Below are 19,000 nucleotides of genomic sequence, written 5' to 3' on the forward strand. Positions count from 1 at the left end.
TTCGAGAGGGAAGTTAGAGTGGCTTTAAGATGAGGTGTTGATGTATTCGGTGATGTATTCGGCGATTGTTGAGAAATACTGGATCGGCCTGGGGGAGTGAGAAGTAGCGAGAGTAGCGAGAGTAGCTAGATTTTTCTATTGTTATGCTGCAAGATCATCTCTAGAACTAGAGGAGTAATTAGCTTGATAATCTCGAATAAAATCAAGATAATTGATTGCTCATATAAAGTTACCTGGCTCCGTAGATATTCAATTTAAAAAATTATGGGTCCAGAGCTTAGCCGAGGGGAGGGGTATATACAGGATGCTCATGAAGTCGGTGTTCTTATTGTTTAGGAAGATACCAGATTGCGGTACTTCTGGTTCTTTGATTTTGACTTTAGCTTGGATTAAAGCGTAGATATTGTGGTTCGATATTCAGCTTTCGTAGTGGGAAGGAAATTTAGGGGTTATTCTTTCTTGGTTGGGGATTGTGTAGAAAGTACTAGAAAAGAGAGAGGGAGAGAGAGATTGGAAACTTTACCACGATGTCATACTTCTTGTATCCCATTCGTTTCGCGGTTTGTTTTGAATCCTTTAACAGTTCTTGTATTTCTTGTTAAACGTTTCTATTGCTTCAATCGGATTCCTGAATATTCTTTGATTGTGTATTCGTGGTATCAAAGACTTCAAGATTCGAGGTTAAGGAACGGATTTCTAACAGATAGCGTAGTAGCACCAAGAATAGTTTATCCTAAATCTCAGGGTTATGGCAATGGAATAGATGTTAATGCGTGTGCGAGTGCATGCCGTTTGTCTCCTTCGAGGTATTGCTCCTAGATATGCCCTACTGCACATGTTCGCGCGGTATTCTTCTAATGATATTCTATCCATTTCAGTAATAACAGCTCTTCGGAATATTGAAGATCATGATATTGTACTTCTATACCTCTCGGGTTCTTTCATCGATCACAAAATGATTCACCTATAAAGATAACATGTGAACATGGTCGCCGCACGGATTGTCGCAAACTCGCGACCTTCATTCAAGTCATTAACTATCACCAAATGCTTCAAATTCCAGACTTCACTCTCGTCTGACGTTTCGCTCGTTTCCCACCGAAATATATTCCACAAGTCGCAAGCTTGTTGATCTCGAAAATAAACAAGCGAATATCTTACTTTCGACCACCTCGCCAAACTGAACAAACTCAAGACAATCAAAGCAAACATCTCTTACCGTACCGACTTCGCCTATTTATAATTGAATACGTCGCAAGCAACAAAATTGCGAGGTTGCTGTATGGCGTAGTGGTAATATCACTGCGGCTTAATCGCACATCCGTTGGTGTTGGCATGCGGGATTTATCTCTCCTTCACCTCGTGTGTCCATGTGGACGGGTAGCCCCTCTTGAGCGATCTAACATAGTTGATTAATCTTGAGACGGTGTGGTCATGCTTCCTTAGTTTCGCTTCTGTAGAATAAGATCTCGAAGTCGAACAGCGCCCACGGAAGAAACCCTGGGTTTACAGAGTTCTTATTCGATCCATGGTTTCGGCCATTGAATACTCTCGGAGTTTCTCAACTTGAGTCGGAATTACCCGATTCTTGTATCTCTTTTTTTACTTGGAACTTTGATTTTTGATTTGATCTTGGGAGGCAGTGCGTATGTACAAATGATGGTCGATCAGATCAAGCTTAAGTGGTACAACTGGTGACAGCATGTCTTCAAAGCTCAATTGTTTCTATACTGACTGAAAGATATGAGGAAAATCTGGGCATGAATTTTATCATCGCCTTTCATATTATTGACATCCGAACTTCATTCATCCTTTTTGCTCTCCGGACTTTCAAAATATCTTGATTGTCGCCAAATATATACGTGGTCTTGAATTGACTGTCATCATCTTGGCAGTTATTATTCAGAAATTCCACGAAGATTGCGTTTCGATCTTGGAACATATCAAAATGATCCCTTCTTTGTTGATTTCTAGTCCATTGGGCGGTCAACGCACGAGCTCTCCCTTCTTCGGAGGATGACATTGGGAGTTTCAGGCGACTCTTGCTACCAGGCCCAATGAAAGGTTCAAGAGGATTAGCTCAATACATTGGGTGGTAATTGTTCACTATTGTTGGCGTTATTTGCATATCGCTTTCCCTCCAGTCGCGATGAGGATTCGTATCTGTGATGACAGCTACAGTAAATGTTTCTTCTGTGTCATGCAGTATGTCACCGCAGCTGTAAGTACCTAGAGTGAATTCAGAAAGATACAGGCTGTCTTGAATATGAACCAAAGCGAGAAGCTTGCCTTCACTATCAACTCCAGTAAATCTGAGAGTATCGAGACAAGATAAGATAGCTTTTTTGATAATTTTTTGAAGTTTTGGTTCATTTCCCTCGTAAAACTTCACAAATATTTCAGCATCCTTATCCCTCACTAGTTTCTCGACGATACTTCTGATGGTGTCGGTTTCCCACGGAAAAGATATGAGCATATCCTTGAGGGGAGAAATAAATAGCATGTCAATCAATGAGATACGTTTTGCATTCTTAGTACGAACAGAAATCTCCAATCCATAAAGTCCAAGAAGATTTCTGATGTTGAGATGCATCAATTTATGAATTTGAATTTGTTTCCTTGATGAGCGCTGATGGCCATTCCTGATCTGACTAAATGTAAAAGGCTTAAGCACCGTGTAGGGAAGCCTCCTTATGTCATCTGCCTTCCAAGACGGGTCCAAAGGATGCTTGTGAAATCGAATTGCCAATGATTTTCGTGTAAGGTTTTCATCTCTTTCTATGCTATACATTGCATTCTCTTCGAGTAAAGGGAACATTGAATTTTTGTTATGGCGATTGTGGCCTCGGCGTCTCATATTCGTTGTGTTTTTACCCTCGTTATTTATTAATGCTGAAGTTGTACCTTGCGTGGGCTCGCGGTCAAACTTATAGCTACATAGGGGTCTACATACGAAATCTCTGGCAGGTCGTCTTGGATTGTATCGAATACCAGGTAATTTCAATGCAAAATAGCATATCGCAGATAGAACCAACCAACAAATCGCATGGTCCAGTAGCGCATATGTCCAAATATAACTACTGTCGTAGGTGTGAGACTCCGTGGACCCTAGTAGTGTTCCACCTAATGTTCGACGAACAAAGGTATCGTTTTTGGGGTCGTACTGGAAGAAAGGAGGAGGAGGAAGGACTTTTCCAGCTGCTTTCCTACATTGAGCAGTCGCTAGTTGTGCCTCCTGAAGATGTGTTAGCACAGATACACATCATCTGTGAGATGAGTGAAGGGGACATACCTCATCTGCCTGACAATGTTCGATGTAGTCTTTGGTAGCAGTCCAAATGGCCAGTTTCATAGTAAGATATGAAACGACAGTACCAATAACGAAAGCAACAGCAGCAATAATAGTTCCAACAGTCCCGCAGTCCCAGAAAACAAGAAATTTCACACAATTAACAATGGGATTGGTATTTGAGACGGGTGCATGCTGGTGACAGAAGACGTTGGTTGTGCATCCGCATGGTGGAGCAAATTGATATACTATCGATTGCGGAGGTGATGGATGACCTTGGATTTGTACACTTTGCTGCCCAAGATTATTGGGTCCTTGATTTTGAATAATCGCATTCGTATGGCTGCTACCTGTGGTGCTACTCGAAGTCACAGGTGTTTGCGGTTGTGGTTGTCCTTGTGGTAAAGAAGCAACTGTAAGATTTCCAACTCCCAGACTTGTAGTTGGAGGTCTCGAATTTTGCTTCACGGCTGCAGAGGTCGTTGGGGCACTGTTTCCAAGGTTGTTCATTGGGATTACTGCGGAGGACGCTTGTGCCATATTGGAGACATTTCTGACGAAGACGGGAGTGAATGTATGTATCTGATGTTAGAACTTCATAATGATGGAGCCCACACTGTAAAGTTATGATTGTGTCTATTTGGTAAGGAGTAATTTTGGAAAGAAAGGAAAAATATCTGGAATCACAGTCCGTTTGTCGAAGATGCGTAGCGCAATCCATGCGCGGGGTGTTTGTATAAGCACGTGATCTGAGCATGATTTGCCTCAGCATGGGTATTCCAAGGTTGATCTAGAACTGTGGCTTCATGGCTGGACATGCCTAGATATCTCGTCATAATATTTACTTGGATATATTGCGTTTGTGTTACACACAGAGCCTGAAACAAGATAGTGAAGGCATTTGAGCGTGCTCGGGGATGAGAGGGCGTACTTTGTGTACCCCTTCTCCCCTCCTTATGAAAGTATAGTTTTCAATTATATATAGTCAGTCAATCAAATTTGTTTCAATTGCTATTTTTCAGGGTATTTGAACTTGGATTGTTTTATATAATTCGAATTTTACCAAATTATTGACAGTTGTGGATTATACCTTGAAACTCTTTCACTATTATTTACAATATTTTGTATTGATATAGTAGTTTCAGGCATAATTCTAAACACAAACTCCAGGAAAATGTAGATTTCCGATAGTACCTATATTTGGAACTTCTAGTCGGTTGGGCACAGGCTGTAATCGCGTGCTCCTGTTTCCAAAAATTCCTTTTATGATGAGATTGACTCCAGGGCGTATCTTAGAAGTGATAGAAAATTCCCAAGTAGAGTCATGTCAAGGAAATAATTGTTACTTTTGAACTTTCGAACCACTCGGTCCTGTTATAAAATCTGTCATTATGGAATTGGTATATATCAATGTCAATACCCACGAATCAGAAGCTCTTCCCATCATCATTAATCATTCATTCATTCATTTATTATACTAAATTAATAACCTATTTCCCCCCTCTCACCCTGCTTACTCTCCGATCTTCATCTCAAAATTCTCCTTTCTCTAATTCCCCAATTCCTCCCTCGCTCTAAACACCCAGTTCGACCCATCATGCACAGTAGAAAACTGACGTACTTCAACATCTTCTCCTTCTCCCCCCTCCTCTATCCCATCCTTCCCTCCCCTACTCCATCAATGTTCGAATCCCTCAGTCTCTCAAACCCAAAATACCAAAACCTCCCAGCGATCGCAAGACTCAACTCTACATACGCCATAGCTTTCCCAGCGCATCCGCGCGAAGCGAGAGAGGACGTAAATACCCCCTGCATACTTTTTATTGCCGCATGTTCTTTCCCATTGAGAGATCCGGAAGACGACTCGATCCAGAGCTTAGGCTTAAACACATAGGAGTAAGAAAAACAAACTGCTTTGGAAGTTTATTACCATACAGCAAACAGTATTTCAGACTCCTGCTCGCTCATGATAACTGATCCAGCAAAGAATTTTGTCATGATTTCCCTCAATGAGACTAGATAGGTCAAGGTAAATACTATTCAGAATGGTATGGTAGCGACCTCAAATGTTATTCCACGACATCAAACACATAGAAATCCCACTCTACTGCCCGAACTTTGTTATGGAGTCTAAAAGACACAGTTGGACCAAAAGAGAACGAAGCACCAAAAAATCACTCAATAAATATCTATTCTGCTTTCTAAGAATCACAACATATGCTTAACAAACAAACAAAAAAGCACATGCGGACAAGCAGAAATTTCTCTTCTCTCCCCCATCCATGTAAAATACGCACACTTTACCTCCTACGATTCATAATCACGCTTCAACCTGCCACTTAGCGTCTTTATAAGCTATAGCGTATTAATAATCTATAACTACGCTTGCGGCAAGTTCATTAGCATGATATGCTTCCGAAAAAAAGTCGAAGAGGAACTGCGACTGGAGCATCATTTGTCGAGCGCGGCATTGAGCATGGAGTAAAAGAAGACAAATACCATGAGATATCATGGCTATATGGGATGAGTATCTCATGGTGATACAAGCATGATCATTCATTTACGGATGAGATAGAACTGTTCGTGATTCTGAAAAGCAAAGGCGTGAGATGGACTAATTCTCAATGGAGTTCGATTGTGAGCCATTCACGAATCACATCAATAATCAGAACCATAAGCCATAAGCCATAAGCTCGCATAGTCAGCACGACACATAAAACGTACACCCTTCACATCCGGTATCAAACATACCACCTACCAGCGTAACCCAAAACAACCCGTCTCCATTTCCAGCCACCCGCAACAGAAACCCTACGAAAATCATACCATCAATCACACACTTGTTTTTTACATACTTCTCTCTATGCGATATCGGTAAATTAAATGGCATGATGCCAAGAAATCACATTGATCACTTGATGCATGTCAAGTTCCCGAGTATCAGATCGGCATTTGGAGAGTTGCATTGCGTATGCATGGGAAAGAGGTGACTTAGTATGTTTGTTCCTTGATCGAAGCGAACGAGTGTACCTCACCATGCACTCCATTCATGAGAGTTTATCCCGAACATAGTAAAGAAGGAAAATGGAATGGGAACACATAGGTAAGCAACAATATGCAAGCAACTAAAGACCCTTCTCACTCGAGTGGTTATACAAAATGGCATCCATTATTAATCCTGTGGTGTAGCAGTGGGTTAATTTTAAGAATACAACGAGTTATTATGATGCGAAAGCAAAAGAAGATTCTTTCTACCTCAAGCGTATGCCCTCGCCCAGACACGCAGATAGATAAGCAACAAAGTACAATACAAATCAACTACTAGCCTTCTCACTCGAGGGACCATCCAAGCACGTGATTTGATCCCCGCAAAATTGAAACCCAATCTTAAGTAGCGGGTAAACGAAGCCAACTTGAGTTCATCCTCCGAATGCATCGTACTTGAGATTTGAAGACGTTTATGGCGGTAGCTCAATTATATAACGAGTCATCGGATTGAATGACAGGAAAGGGTTAGATCATGCAGAGATTTACCAATAGAGGAAGATCATCAAAGTTTAGCTTTAAAAACTCTGTTTTTTTGATCCCCACTTCCAATCAATTAATCACCGTTTCAACCATGGATGTTATGATCCTTATGACAATATGGGTCATGATGGGTGAATGAATCAGCGATAGATTTTTGACAGAATCTTGAATTTCGCTTGGTTTTGCCCGACGAGGTTGATTGTTGATTGTTGACTGTTGAGCATCGACGTGAGTACAGTAGGTAGGTAGGTATACTCGAGTATTTATGCTGAACTTCATCACGGCGATGAAATGGAAGAAGAGGACAAAAAACAACCTCGACTTCTTTTGTGCCCAAGCATTCGTCACATCGAACCATCGTCATCTTTCATATATCCTCCAAACCTATCTCGAAATGAATATCATCCCATTTATCACATTTATCAAAACATACCATCTTGGAAAGAAAAAAACTCGTCATATTCCTCGACTTTCATTCATCCTAATGTATTAGCCAAACAAAAATCGATTGAATGTGAGGAGCGTGAACCAAACAAATCGATGCCCACCCACCCATTATCGGGATTTGATTGAAGAATAAGCCTTGTAAGTGCCGAAGCGATAGTCTTGGAGTTGATTGCATATATGTGGTGCATTGTTGAACAGGGAAGCCCCTCTATGGAGAAATCAATCATAAGTTATACTTTGTACTTTGTACATACACGGTATATGTTTCCGAGGGGGTATTCAATGCGTATAATGCGTGTGATATGATACCGGTATGTGTAGGTAATCACAGAGCAGAGTAGGCGGAAGCATACTCGCGGGATTGGACTTGGACTTGGACTTGAGAGGTTGTGAATCAAATTCTGGGAATGGTAGAAAGAGAAGGAGAGAGATCTGAGATGTGAGATGTAAGATTTGTGTTGTTTGATACTGGATAGGTAGTAAATAGCTAGCTGTCTTCCTTTCCTGAATGCCCAGGACCCAGATGTATTCTGTCATTGATGATCGACATTGAGTATGCAAGTTTATGGGTATGGGAATTTGGATAAAATGGTACATGATGCTGAAGAAATATTTGATTCGCAGGATTGTGATGGAGGACTCGCGAGTCGCAATTGAAGTTATACTCTGCATGGTCTGCATGGTCTGTATGGATGGATATGAAGCACGAGATCGAGGTGGGGGCGGATATATTTTCCCTCGGTCTACTCCGTATTCGTACCTACTAACTGTATCTAGGTCGTAGGTACCCAGTCAAGATTATTATTCCCACCTCTCTTTTTCTTCCTCTTGCTCTTCCTCTGTCTCTTTCTCTCCCACCTCTCCTCTCGAAACAGAAGATGGCAAGTGCGGATGAACTTCGGAAATGGATCTAAAGCAAAACGGTTTCGGTAGTAATCAACTAAATTATGTAGTACTCGGATTAAAAAAACTTTAATGAGAATGATCGTTCGACTTGACTCTTAAGTCTTGACTCCTTCGATTTGTATAACACTTACTAGGTGTAGGTATGTATCTCTCTTGATATCTTGTGTTCGTATTTTGATCTGCATGCAATACATTTTCTCCGTTCATTCTTTGGTATCATGGTCATGAAGAGGTTTGAGATCAATCAATACGCGCTAGACTCAAGGCGAAAGTTTAAACCAAGAAAAGGGGACTTTGGGCGGCTCAGGGCGAGACGCTATACCGGGACGTACCTGATTCAACAACGGTTGGCTGGCGGGAAGTTGAAAGTTGAAAGCTCATGAGATGAAAACCGAAAGACAAAATCGGTAGATGAAATTTCGGTCTTATATAGCACGAAGCACTAATTGGGGAGATCTTAATCTAGGATTCTACGTAGCGACTAGCTACTACCTGTGTATGTACGTACCATGTACCCATGAGTGTGAATGAAGAAATCGATACAGATAGAGCATCAAGTCGGGGTTCTGCATTGATGGATGGGTTACATTGTGGTTACATTGCCCTGAGTAAGTGAGTGGTATGAATACTACCCACCTACTAGGAATGGAACGAGTACCTTGAAGAACTCCATCCAACAAACAGTTGGTCTCGTCTCATCTCATCCCCTCTCATCCCCTCTCATCCCATATAACAATTGTATTCAGCCAATTATCTCTCGACTTATCCAATCAACAGCCCTCGTTCAACACACTCTCATATCAAATAATGAACAATACGAAAGACACACACAAAACAAGCAATGCCATAAGGCTTAAGGCATGAAATATCTACGAAATCGAACTCGAAATCGAAAACCGAATCGAAATCTATGAAGAAAATGTCTTGTTCTATATTATCCCGATTTAATGCAAATAATCATGAATTCTCATTGGAGAAAATGAACGAATAGACGATTCAAGTTTGATGTTGACTTCGGAATTTTAGTCATCATTTTCATGTCCGTAACTTTCATTCGTTGCCTCTTAAATTCTTCTTCAATTCTAAAACGACGCAAATTTATTTTATTGCGTACACACCTCTTGACTTTGTAGACTTCACTCCCAACTTCACTCCCAACTTCAACCCAGACCTCACCTTTCTGTCGTCTGTATGGAGTGAAGTGGTGTGTAAGGATTGAAATCTCGCTCGTCTAAAAGAAGCAAAAGAAAAAAAAAGCCTGAGCACAAGGCACAAGGAAAACACCTACCACCGACCACTACTACTACTACCTACTACTACCACTACCACCACTACTACCACCTTAAAACTCATGATTACTATTACTTCTCTATAAACTCTTCCACCAAATCACTTTCTCACATAAACACCACATCATTCAAGTTGATCACTCTTTCAACTTCTTGAATGGTTTCAATATACAATTTTATACCTTTTGATCAATTTATGCCTGATCTAAGGTTGATTTATTCTTTATTTGTTTTGAATTCTTTTGGAGGAATCTAGGAACATTTCCGAAGCTCCCATTCAAGCTGGCTCGGAATATTCATCTGGGTCAGCAATCCACCCGGTCGTCGCATGCCTCGTCCTCTATCCAACTCGAAGCGACAGCAAGGCGCTGCCAATGTACGCGATACTCGACACGACAATGGTCTCGTAGGTCCAGGGAAGAGGGTGCCTAGGCAAAAGAGTAATGGACATATGAACGGACATGCGAACTCCTCCGATTCTATCCCATCAACACCACCGCCTTCGACCCCACCACCTGCAAATGGACACGCGAAATTACCTGGAAATGATGACAACACATCGGAACATAAGTTGGGGGGAGATGTGGCAAGGAGGACCTCAGTCGGTGGCCACTCAGATTCTTCTCAAGATGGTTACAACATACCCACGATTTCTTTCCCACAAGAAACCCATCGTCACATCAATGTCAATTCTGCCAAAAACCCTTCAGTACATCGCGATTCCGGTCCATGGCATTTCGCGAAGACTGTTTTGACATCCTGTCCAATCTCTGATACACTGGCCATTCTTATTGTTCTTCTCCAGGTCCCACCCGCTTTCTTGACGATCATCCAATTACTGTTCGCCACTTTGACATTCGTCCCCCCGTCCACAACTGCTACATCTGGAATAAGCTTTATCGATATGTTTGAAGGAACTACTGGTACACCATCATTGGCAACGATTATGGTGGTTGACGTACTGTTTCTCTTAACGTGGGTATTTTTGTATGGTCCTCTGCAGGAGTTCATCTTACAATTTGCACAATCGGTAATCGCATTGACTTTGGGAGGAGGTCTCAGTGGGAAAGAAGCTGGAATGAGGAATGTGGTTCTCTGCTTTGGTTACATTGGGGTCTCGCATTATGCATCGATCAGCAACATTAAATCTGTCGGACTTCGTACTCTACTTTCATCCCCACGAAACTTTTTAGGATCATTCGACCTCGACGATCCTCTCGAATCGATACCAATCCCTATACCGAATTGGAAAGACCGAATACCGATTTGGGTTCGAAATATTCTTGCAGTTCACATTCTTGCACAAGGAGTAGTGCGGTATATACGAGATCTATATGTTAGGAGTCAAAAACGCGATCATGCAGCATCTACCCTGGGGGATCCTGAAGCAGCGAAAGGATCAGCAGATGGAGCCAATGATTCTTCCACTACAAACCCACAAACACCAGATAACGAAGCTACAAATTCATTACATGCTAGTCATACAGCCATTACAACCAGGAAAAAGAGAAAACAAAGCGCACAAGTCCGCATACAGCAACCTTTATGGGCAGCTTTAGCAAGTACAAAAATCGTCATGGTCAAAGAGTACGAGACGTCACACGCAGCTGCGGAATCGGCGGGTACAAATGCAACAGATGCTAGTAACCTTGGAAATGCACCTTTTAGTACCGAGCCAGATCGAATTTGGATTACCAATGTTGGGTCTGATGCTGTTTTATTTAGTACCAGTTATTTTCCCAAATTCACGATTCCCGATGAGAATCAAGATGATACGGAGGGATCAATTGTGAATTCGAGAATGCCCATTTTTGTTAGGGTCAATCAGGCACATTGGCAACCCACGAGAATGGAAGCTAGTACTAATCCTAGCTTACCCGCTGGAAAAAACACGTGCTGGGATGGAGAAATCTTTGGGCTTGCCCCTTCTAGCAGTTATGAGATTGAATTCTTCAATGTCGTTAACAACAAAGTCATTTTTTGCACCAGCGTCAAAACGCTTAATACACCATCGGATACTGCAGCTGCAACTTCCCTTTCGCCTCTCCCTCCTCAAGTATCAGGACGACCAGGATCACCCAGTTCCACTATTCAACAATCAATTCGAGCATCCAAGACTAAACTGGAAGAAGAACGTAGCCGTCAGAAACGCGAACGTAAAGATCAACGCACGAAAATCCAGACACTTCGTAGAGAAATTGATAAGCTCTCACACATCATAGCCACGTCAGGTGGCAATGATGAAAAACAACGTCAAAAAATTCAACAAGCCACCCTTCAGATTAGACAAGCAGAAGAAGCCATTACTTCCATTCAAGCTGATATTGAAATTGCCGATCGATTACCTTCAGCATCAAAGGATTCCGAGTATATTTCAGCAAAGCAAAAGTATCGAACACAAAAAGACCTCTACGAGAAAGCTAAATCAGACTTCATCACGAAAAAGAAGGAGAATGAAAAGCCAATCGCAGCTTTGAGTGCTGAGCTTCTCAACAAAGAACGACAATCCGAGAAATTGGAAGCTAGATCTATCAAACTTACTCATCAAGCAGATGATCTCCGTGAAGCTAACACCAAAGGGTTGAATGAAGTTCAACGTAAGGAGAAGCAACGGAAGGATAAAGATGATGAGAGAAAGATGGTTCAGGCTAATTGGGATAAGTATAACGTGGAGGCGCAAATGCAACTCCAACGATATACTGATGATCTCACCATGCTTTACCCCTACATCGATCAATACACTATGGCTTTACAACAGCAGCATCAACAAGAAACGAATCAATTATACGCCAATTCCCCGTGGACAACAGCAGGTGAAAGTTCAATGTCCGCATTTCCCGCATACGCTCCAATCTCGAATATGGCACCGGCTATGCCTCAAATAGGTGGCTTAATGACAATGTCACAAACCACAAGGCAAAGAGGTAGAAGCTCGAGTATGTTAAGTAACGAGAGTGGATTTACCCAAGGTCCGGATTCAGATGAAGAACATATTCCTTTTTATGGACCACATCTTCAATCACAATCCCAACCTCACTATTCGCCATACAATACCAATCAATCACCGAGTCCATTCGCTCCCGCGTTCCGAAATACATCAACATCGATCTCTCAATTTCAACAGAATGAATCATTCAATTGGCCACCAACTCGCAAGGGTAGTGGATCAGGTGATGTAGATGCATCGGGTAGTAGAAGTGGAAGTGAGAGAGATAGTATTGGGGATCCAAAAAGTCCATTGAATGAAAAGAGTCAGTTACCGTTGCCTATTGGAGCGGGATCAGGCTTTGGAATTGGAAGTGCGGGATCCAGGGGCTTGAGAGGGGTTTGGGATAATTGATTCGATTGATGCTGGTGGATTTTTTTGCTGTGCTGGTGTTGTGTTCTAGTGTTGAAGGAAGCGAAATGGATTGAATTGGATTGGAAAGCTCGGAGATGATATCGATGAGCTGGCTGACTAGTTTGATGATTATGCGGCATGGCTTGAATCTCAAGTGACGTGTGAAGTGGCGGTAGTTGGACTAACTGGTCAAAACTGGTGGTGTTGGACGCGATATTGGCATAGCAGTAAAATTGAAGCTTGCAAGTTTAATTTCTCTATACTTTGATTGATTTGATTTGCATGATGCATTCGTTTATGACGTGTGATATGTGTGAGTCTACTTTGATGCGATGATTTAATGTAATGTGTGATTCGATATGTAGTAGATCTTTAGAAGGAAAGTGGGGGAGAGGAGGGGTAATGGAGGGGAAGGGTTTCTCGGATAATTACTCGCTTGACCTTATTGCTTGGTTTTTCTTTTTGGGTTTGGTTACCTAGGTTTGGTTTGGTTTGGAAGGAAAAAGAAAAAGAAAATGGAAATGGAAATGGAGGAGAGTTGTAATTCCCTTTCATCGGGAAATATCATCATTATAGTGATGTCAGATGTCGGATGTTATGGTTTTATGTAATGTAATGCGATGTAATGAGATATGGAATACATTTCTGGGCTCAATAGATGATAGCCGACCTGCGTAGCTAGCTATGTGGCTCTGCGAGGGAGGGAGTAGACAGCCGGTAGATTGTATTGTGGGTAGGTATGGGCTTTGGAGATTTGGGGGGTTGGGTTTGTGCTGTGTGTTGTGTTGTGATATAATGAGATGTAACGTTTTTCTTGTGAGTGAGTATTTTGTTATCATATAAATCGATGGAAAGGTCTAGCTGTGATGACGAATTTGGTTGGATGGTTGATGGTTGGATCTTTGGTGGTTGGAGTGCTGTTCTGAAGGAGTGTATAGTTGAGTGTATGAAGATGGAGATAGGGATGAGATATTGGCTAGGCGATGTAATTCCGATGTACATGCATATAATTAGATATCCGTACAAAGTGAACTTGAAGTAAAAGTGTGATAGAGTATTGATAAATTATTGTAGAGTAATGTTTGAATCGAAGTATTATGTATATGATTTGAAGGATCTATGTTTGTATTTGTATTTACGTATTTTTAATCATGTATATCTTCTTCGAGAAATAAGTTTAGTTTGAAAAGCATCAATAATTTGTGATATGAGGAAGATTAGAAGAATGCAACTATTAACCAATTAACCCATTAACCCATCTTAAAGAAAATAAGAAATACGTCGAAATTGGCGTCAAGAAAAACACGTTGTTTAGTACCGAAAATTTGTAGTTCTGAGTTCATGCTAGGGTGAAGACATAGGTGTAAACTGAGGGGAAGAATTGCGTGAGTATTGAGAGAGATGTGATGCGGAGCTAGCGTTCAATCCTTGAACCTGTCCTTGAGCCGTCGAAGTTGTTGTCAATCGATGAGGAGAATTAAGATATACATCTTGTACTCCAGGTCTGAAAGCACCAACGTTTGAATGAGATTCGGGTTCTGGGTGATGGAAACCGGAAGCATTAGGGTCTGTCCAAGACAAATCTTCAGGGGACTCTGCATCTTTCGTATAACCTAGTTCCTTTACTCCCCTTCTGAAATATTGCTCCCGTATTTCTTTTTCCTCTCTCCAAAATCTTTCACTCTGAGCTTCTTTCTTCCTCTGAGCAGCTTTTTCTGTTTCCTCTTCCCGAGATCTTTTACTCTGAGCCTTTAACTGCATTGGAGCAGCTTTTTCTTCTTCCTTTTCCCGAAGCCTTTTCCTCGAAGCCTTTTCCTTCCTTCGAGCAGCTTTTTCTTCATGATGAAGAAATTCTATGTGATCAGCTGCCTGTTGTATATGTTTTTGAAGTATTCCTTCACATTTTTCGACCCTTTTACGCCACTCGTCAGTATCGCTACCAGTAAGATGACGAAGACGCAAGATAGATTCATGCAAAGCCTCGAGACCTATCTCGCCGAATTCGCCTTTCAAGGCGACCTCTGAGAGCCAGGGGGACCTTTTGATGCACTGAGGCTGCTTCCATTGTATTTTCTTTTGATTGACATGCATTCGAATCAATTCTGGCGTTAAACAATGCCTTTCCTTGTCAAAAGGTTCGGACATATTCAAAGCTTCCAAAAAGTCCCCAACTCGATCAAACAGATGTTTTTCATTGATCATGTACTTTCCTTCACTTCTAAGTTTTTCATGACGCCATACGCCACCAGCAACCCAGATAAATAACTCATCGGCTTGAGCGTTCCATTGAGATCCGGGCACGGTAAAAACAAGGGTGATTCTGGTGTTAATGCAGTAAAAAAAGTACCGAAGTGTAAATCGTGTCGAAATCGTGTTCTAAATGTTGTATTAATAGTATCAAATCCCAGATGTTGTCGAATGTGTATGTAGAATGTGTATGTAGAATGTGTGTGTAGAATATAAAAACAAAAGGAAAAGAAAGCAGAACGGGAACTCAAACTATTTGGGCACATTTGCTGGGGCATAATGATTGTACGTGACAGTCATTTGCAAGATCATATTCACGATTTTTCTGAGTATTTCGTATGAGTGTGCATTGAAATTTTGATAAAATTCATGAGTGTGCACTTGAAACCTCGATATGATCTATGAATATATCTCAAATTGATGATGAGAGTTGTGAGTGTGCAAAAATTTGTTGATGAGAGGTATGAGTGTCGACTAGACTCTGATAAATTGCATGAATATACCTCAAATAGTTGATGATTTGTATGACTTTCTACCAAAGTGTTGGTAAGAGCATGAGTGTCCACTGGAACGCCAATACATCGTGTAAGATTTCATCAAATTGTTGATAAAATCTGTAAGTATGTACAGAGTCACTAACAAAATGTAAATATCCCTCCAAAGGGTAGAGATATATTTGTAAGTGTACATCGAATTGATTATAAAATTTATGATAATGTATTGAATCACCATCAGTTTCTTCGAAATCCTCCCGGTAAGGATTTATTCGGATAAACTGATGTGAGTTCACCACCATTTCTCATACAAAACTCGTGAGGGGTCTATCCCAGGAAGATTCCGAATATAAGAAACCATGGAATCAGTCATAGTGGGCGGCCCACATATATAAACTATTGTTTGTGGTCTCTCCTCCATTGTTCCCAACGCAAGGTCTATGTCGTTGTTGGATATTCTTCGGTGATGGGTTTCAATGTTTGATTTTGCGTTTGTCTTCAAAAGCTCGGTAGTGTTGTGGGGGGAGCCGGTGGCAAAAAGCCGAAGATCCCATTGCTCCCTCTCTTTGAAGATTTCTTGTAAACGATCGAGGAACAATATTGCTTCTTCTGCCTCTCCTTCTCTTCGCTCGTCTTCCGCTGGAGTAGAAGTCGGTACCTTAGTACTGTAGAGGAATTTTACCTTAAGATTCTCGCATCTATCTTCCTTCGCACTTCCTTCAGTTTCATCATCTCCTTCTTTACCTTGTGCCTTCTTCCCTTCTCTCCTTTCGTTCTCTCCCAATTCTGCATGAATACAAGAGATCATACTCATCAAAGGATTGATACCCATTCCACCTGCTATAAACACCACCCTGTTAACATTTCCTACCCGCTCCTTCCGATACCCTTCGCCTCCCTTCTCATCCCAAAAAGAAGGAGGCCAGGTAAATGACCCTCCAATTCTAACCGCCACTCCTTTTCCAAGAATTTCTGATGAAGGCTGAAATAACCAGGCTACCTGTTCACTTATTTTCCCCCCAATATTTAGTTTTAAGATGGGCTTTTGTATTGCTAACTCGATACCCCTTTCTTTCTCTTCTTCCAAGTCATCAATAGGAGGGGAAGATTGGGACGGAGGAAGATTCACAATGCTAAAACCCCCGGGCCTCTGTATTCCAGGGAGATAGAGATCGATCCATTGTCCAGGTTTCCAGGTGAGGTGTTTGGGAGAGGAGTTAGATGCGGGATGAAGAGGTGAAAGATAAAAGAGACGCGTGGTGGAGTTTATGCTTTTCACTTGTGTGAGGATGAAGTTGTGAAGGGACTAGAGGAATGATTAATCAATATTCAAAACTTTTTTTTCTGTTGGAGATGGGCCGCGATATTCAAATGAGAGGAGCTTGAAGAGAAGATAGAGAGTTTGGAACATATGAATATATGATATACATACTTCATCCCTTGGTTCTGTCGCCGTCCGTTCTATGTGGCTCAGATATTGCTTTATGTCTTTTCCATGTTTTCCCTCACCATCTGTTGTAATTGGCTCTCTTCCCATCTCTTTTCGATCAACGTTCTTCCCGCTCTTTTTATTCTTCTTCAACTGAGAACCAAGTTTGTCCTCTCCCAGACTCGTGATCCTAGACCCCGAAGAGACACTCCGAAGGAAATCCAATCCAATATTTAGTGGCGGCTGTACTCTGGATTCTGATAACCTTATGGGTATTCTTCGTGGGTGCCGGAATAGATGATAACGAACAATTGGATTCATTTAATCGAAAGTATCACTAGAAGCTCAGAAGAAATCAAGAGTTTACAGTCATAACGGGGTGTCGCTGTGTGGAAGCATGATGAGATGAAGTTGAGTTCACCAGTGGGTGCACGGACTCACGGGACACTCAAGAGGGAAAGCACAATTTCACACCAAAAAGAGTGATTTTAATAATTCGATTAAAATTCAAAATCTCGATGAATTTATTTGACAATTAAATATATAGATCTAAAGTATAAAGATTCTATATTGATCCAAAATTGAATCGAAAAAATCAATATTGATATTTTTTATAAAAGAATATATAATTCCCCACCAAAATTTTTGGTGGGAAAACGCACTATTTGTATTTTGAGCTCAAATCGCATTTGATCTCGATCATTTTTATAGAAACCATTCTTTGATCCTTAAAGAACTATATATATCAGGTTTGAAAGAATTCAATGGTATATTGAATTTTAGTTGAATTATTAAAATCACTCTTTTTGGTATGAAATTGTGCTTTCCTGTCACGTTGTCCCGTGAGTCCGTGCACCCACTGGTGAATCATGGTAATGTGATTACAATAACGTGTTTTATCACCGAGTGGATCATATCACCGAGTGGATCACTTTCACCTCAATTTACCACTTTAAACTTATATTATTCAATAATAATTGAATCAATTGATTAAAACTATTAAGAATATAATAATCTAGGATCTATTATATTGTTTTAACAAGTTCTTGAATTATGACCCGATTTTCCATACTTATTACAACACCTATTAGAAGATACTTCCCCTGTGACACTTTGCCTTAGAAGAACTGCGAGAGCAGGGTACAATTTATCCTTAGAATTTATAACTATAGAATCGGGAGCAAAGTGCTTATAGAATATTTTTATATACTAGTTATATATATATAATCATGTATGTATACAAGTGTGTATATGAGTGATCGCAATTATAATTGAGTGTAATCCGTAATACTATTCTTTTTTTCGAAAAAGCTTACCCTCAAGCTTTACAATTACCTAATCCGTAGATATATTGGTAATCCCAATAAGGCGTTATTGTTTATGTTGTAATATAGTGTGATAAACAGACGTATACACAAATTTTGCTTTTTTCGCAATAAAAAGATGTATGGGAAATGGAGAAAACCATTCTGTAGCCTAGCAATAATGCAAAGCCTTTGAAGTATATAGATTACCCGAATTTCCCTTTCTTTTCCAAATCTTTTCTAATCACTTATCTTCTTTGTATTTTTTAATCAATAATCAATATACTTTCTATACTATTAAGAAAACATAGTAGTAAGAGTAAGTTGTTATTAATGTAATTAAAGTAATAAAAGGATATATATATAATAGTGAATTGTTTATTTTTCTTTTGTATTTGCTTTATTGATATACTTCTTTATAGCTTGTGGTGAAGAGAGCATTTGTTTTTTCTATTATACAAGCAAGTATTCTGTTAAGAAAGAGGAGGAGTCGAGCTGCAGTGGGAGTAGTAGTAATCTTGTCAATAAGGAGGAGGATGATAAGGAAGATGGGTTAGATAATGAAGATGTATGTAAGTAAGACTTTTTTTTGGTGTTTTTAGCTTGCAATCAGTTTGTTTAATAAATACGATTATAGATATTAAAGGCAATATACCTAAGGATGGGATCGATCTTCAATATGCTTATTGGATATATTTATTCTATTATCTTTCGAGGCAAAAATTTG

At 40.5% G+C, this 19,000-nt stretch overlaps 4 protein-coding genes across 4 annotated transcripts; 1 reads left to right on the top strand and 3 right to left on the bottom strand.

Moving 5' to 3' along the window:
* Positions 1 to 2,080: 2,080 nt before the first annotated feature.
* On the bottom strand, positions 2,081 to 3,829 carry EAF02_006637 (uncharacterized protein; the record flags this gene model as incomplete). The annotated part of the gene is made up of 2 exons (XM_038902685.1): positions 2,081 to 3,235; positions 3,293 to 3,829. The coding sequence occupies 2 exons, from the start codon at positions 3,827 to 3,829 to the stop codon at positions 2,081 to 2,083; spliced, it is 1,692 nt and encodes a 563-aa protein (XP_038757905.1).
* Positions 3,830 to 9,787: 5,958 nt separating this feature from the next.
* On the top strand, positions 9,788 to 12,799 carry EAF02_006638 (uncharacterized protein; the record flags this gene model as incomplete). Its single annotated transcript, XM_038902686.1, has 1 exon — positions 9,788 to 12,799. The coding sequence occupies one exon, from the start codon at positions 9,788 to 9,790 to the stop codon at positions 12,797 to 12,799; it is 3,012 nt and encodes a 1,003-aa protein (XP_038757906.1).
* Positions 12,800 to 14,143: 1,344 nt separating this feature from the next.
* Positions 14,144 to 14,944, bottom strand: EAF02_006639 (uncharacterized protein; the record flags this gene model as incomplete). Its single annotated transcript, XM_038902687.1, has 1 exon — positions 14,144 to 14,944. One exon carries the CDS (start codon positions 14,942 to 14,944, stop codon positions 14,144 to 14,146), a length of 801 nt encoding a protein of 266 aa, XP_038757907.1.
* Positions 14,945 to 15,832: 888 nt separating this feature from the next.
* Positions 15,833 to 17,290, bottom strand: EAF02_006640 (uncharacterized protein; the record flags this gene model as incomplete). The annotated part of the gene is made up of 2 exons (XM_038902688.1): positions 15,833 to 16,846; positions 16,973 to 17,290. 2 exons carry the CDS (start codon positions 17,288 to 17,290, stop codon positions 15,833 to 15,835), a joined length of 1,332 nt encoding a protein of 443 aa, XP_038757908.1.
* Between the last annotated feature and the right edge of the window lie 1,710 nt (positions 17,291 to 19,000).

Source organism: Botrytis sinoallii (genome assembly GCF_014898435.1).
Source record: "Botrytis sinoallii strain Bc 23 chromosome Unknown BSIN_010, whole genome shotgun sequence".
Taxonomy (NCBI): Eukaryota; Fungi; Ascomycota; class Leotiomycetes; order Helotiales; family Sclerotiniaceae; genus Botrytis; species Botrytis sinoallii.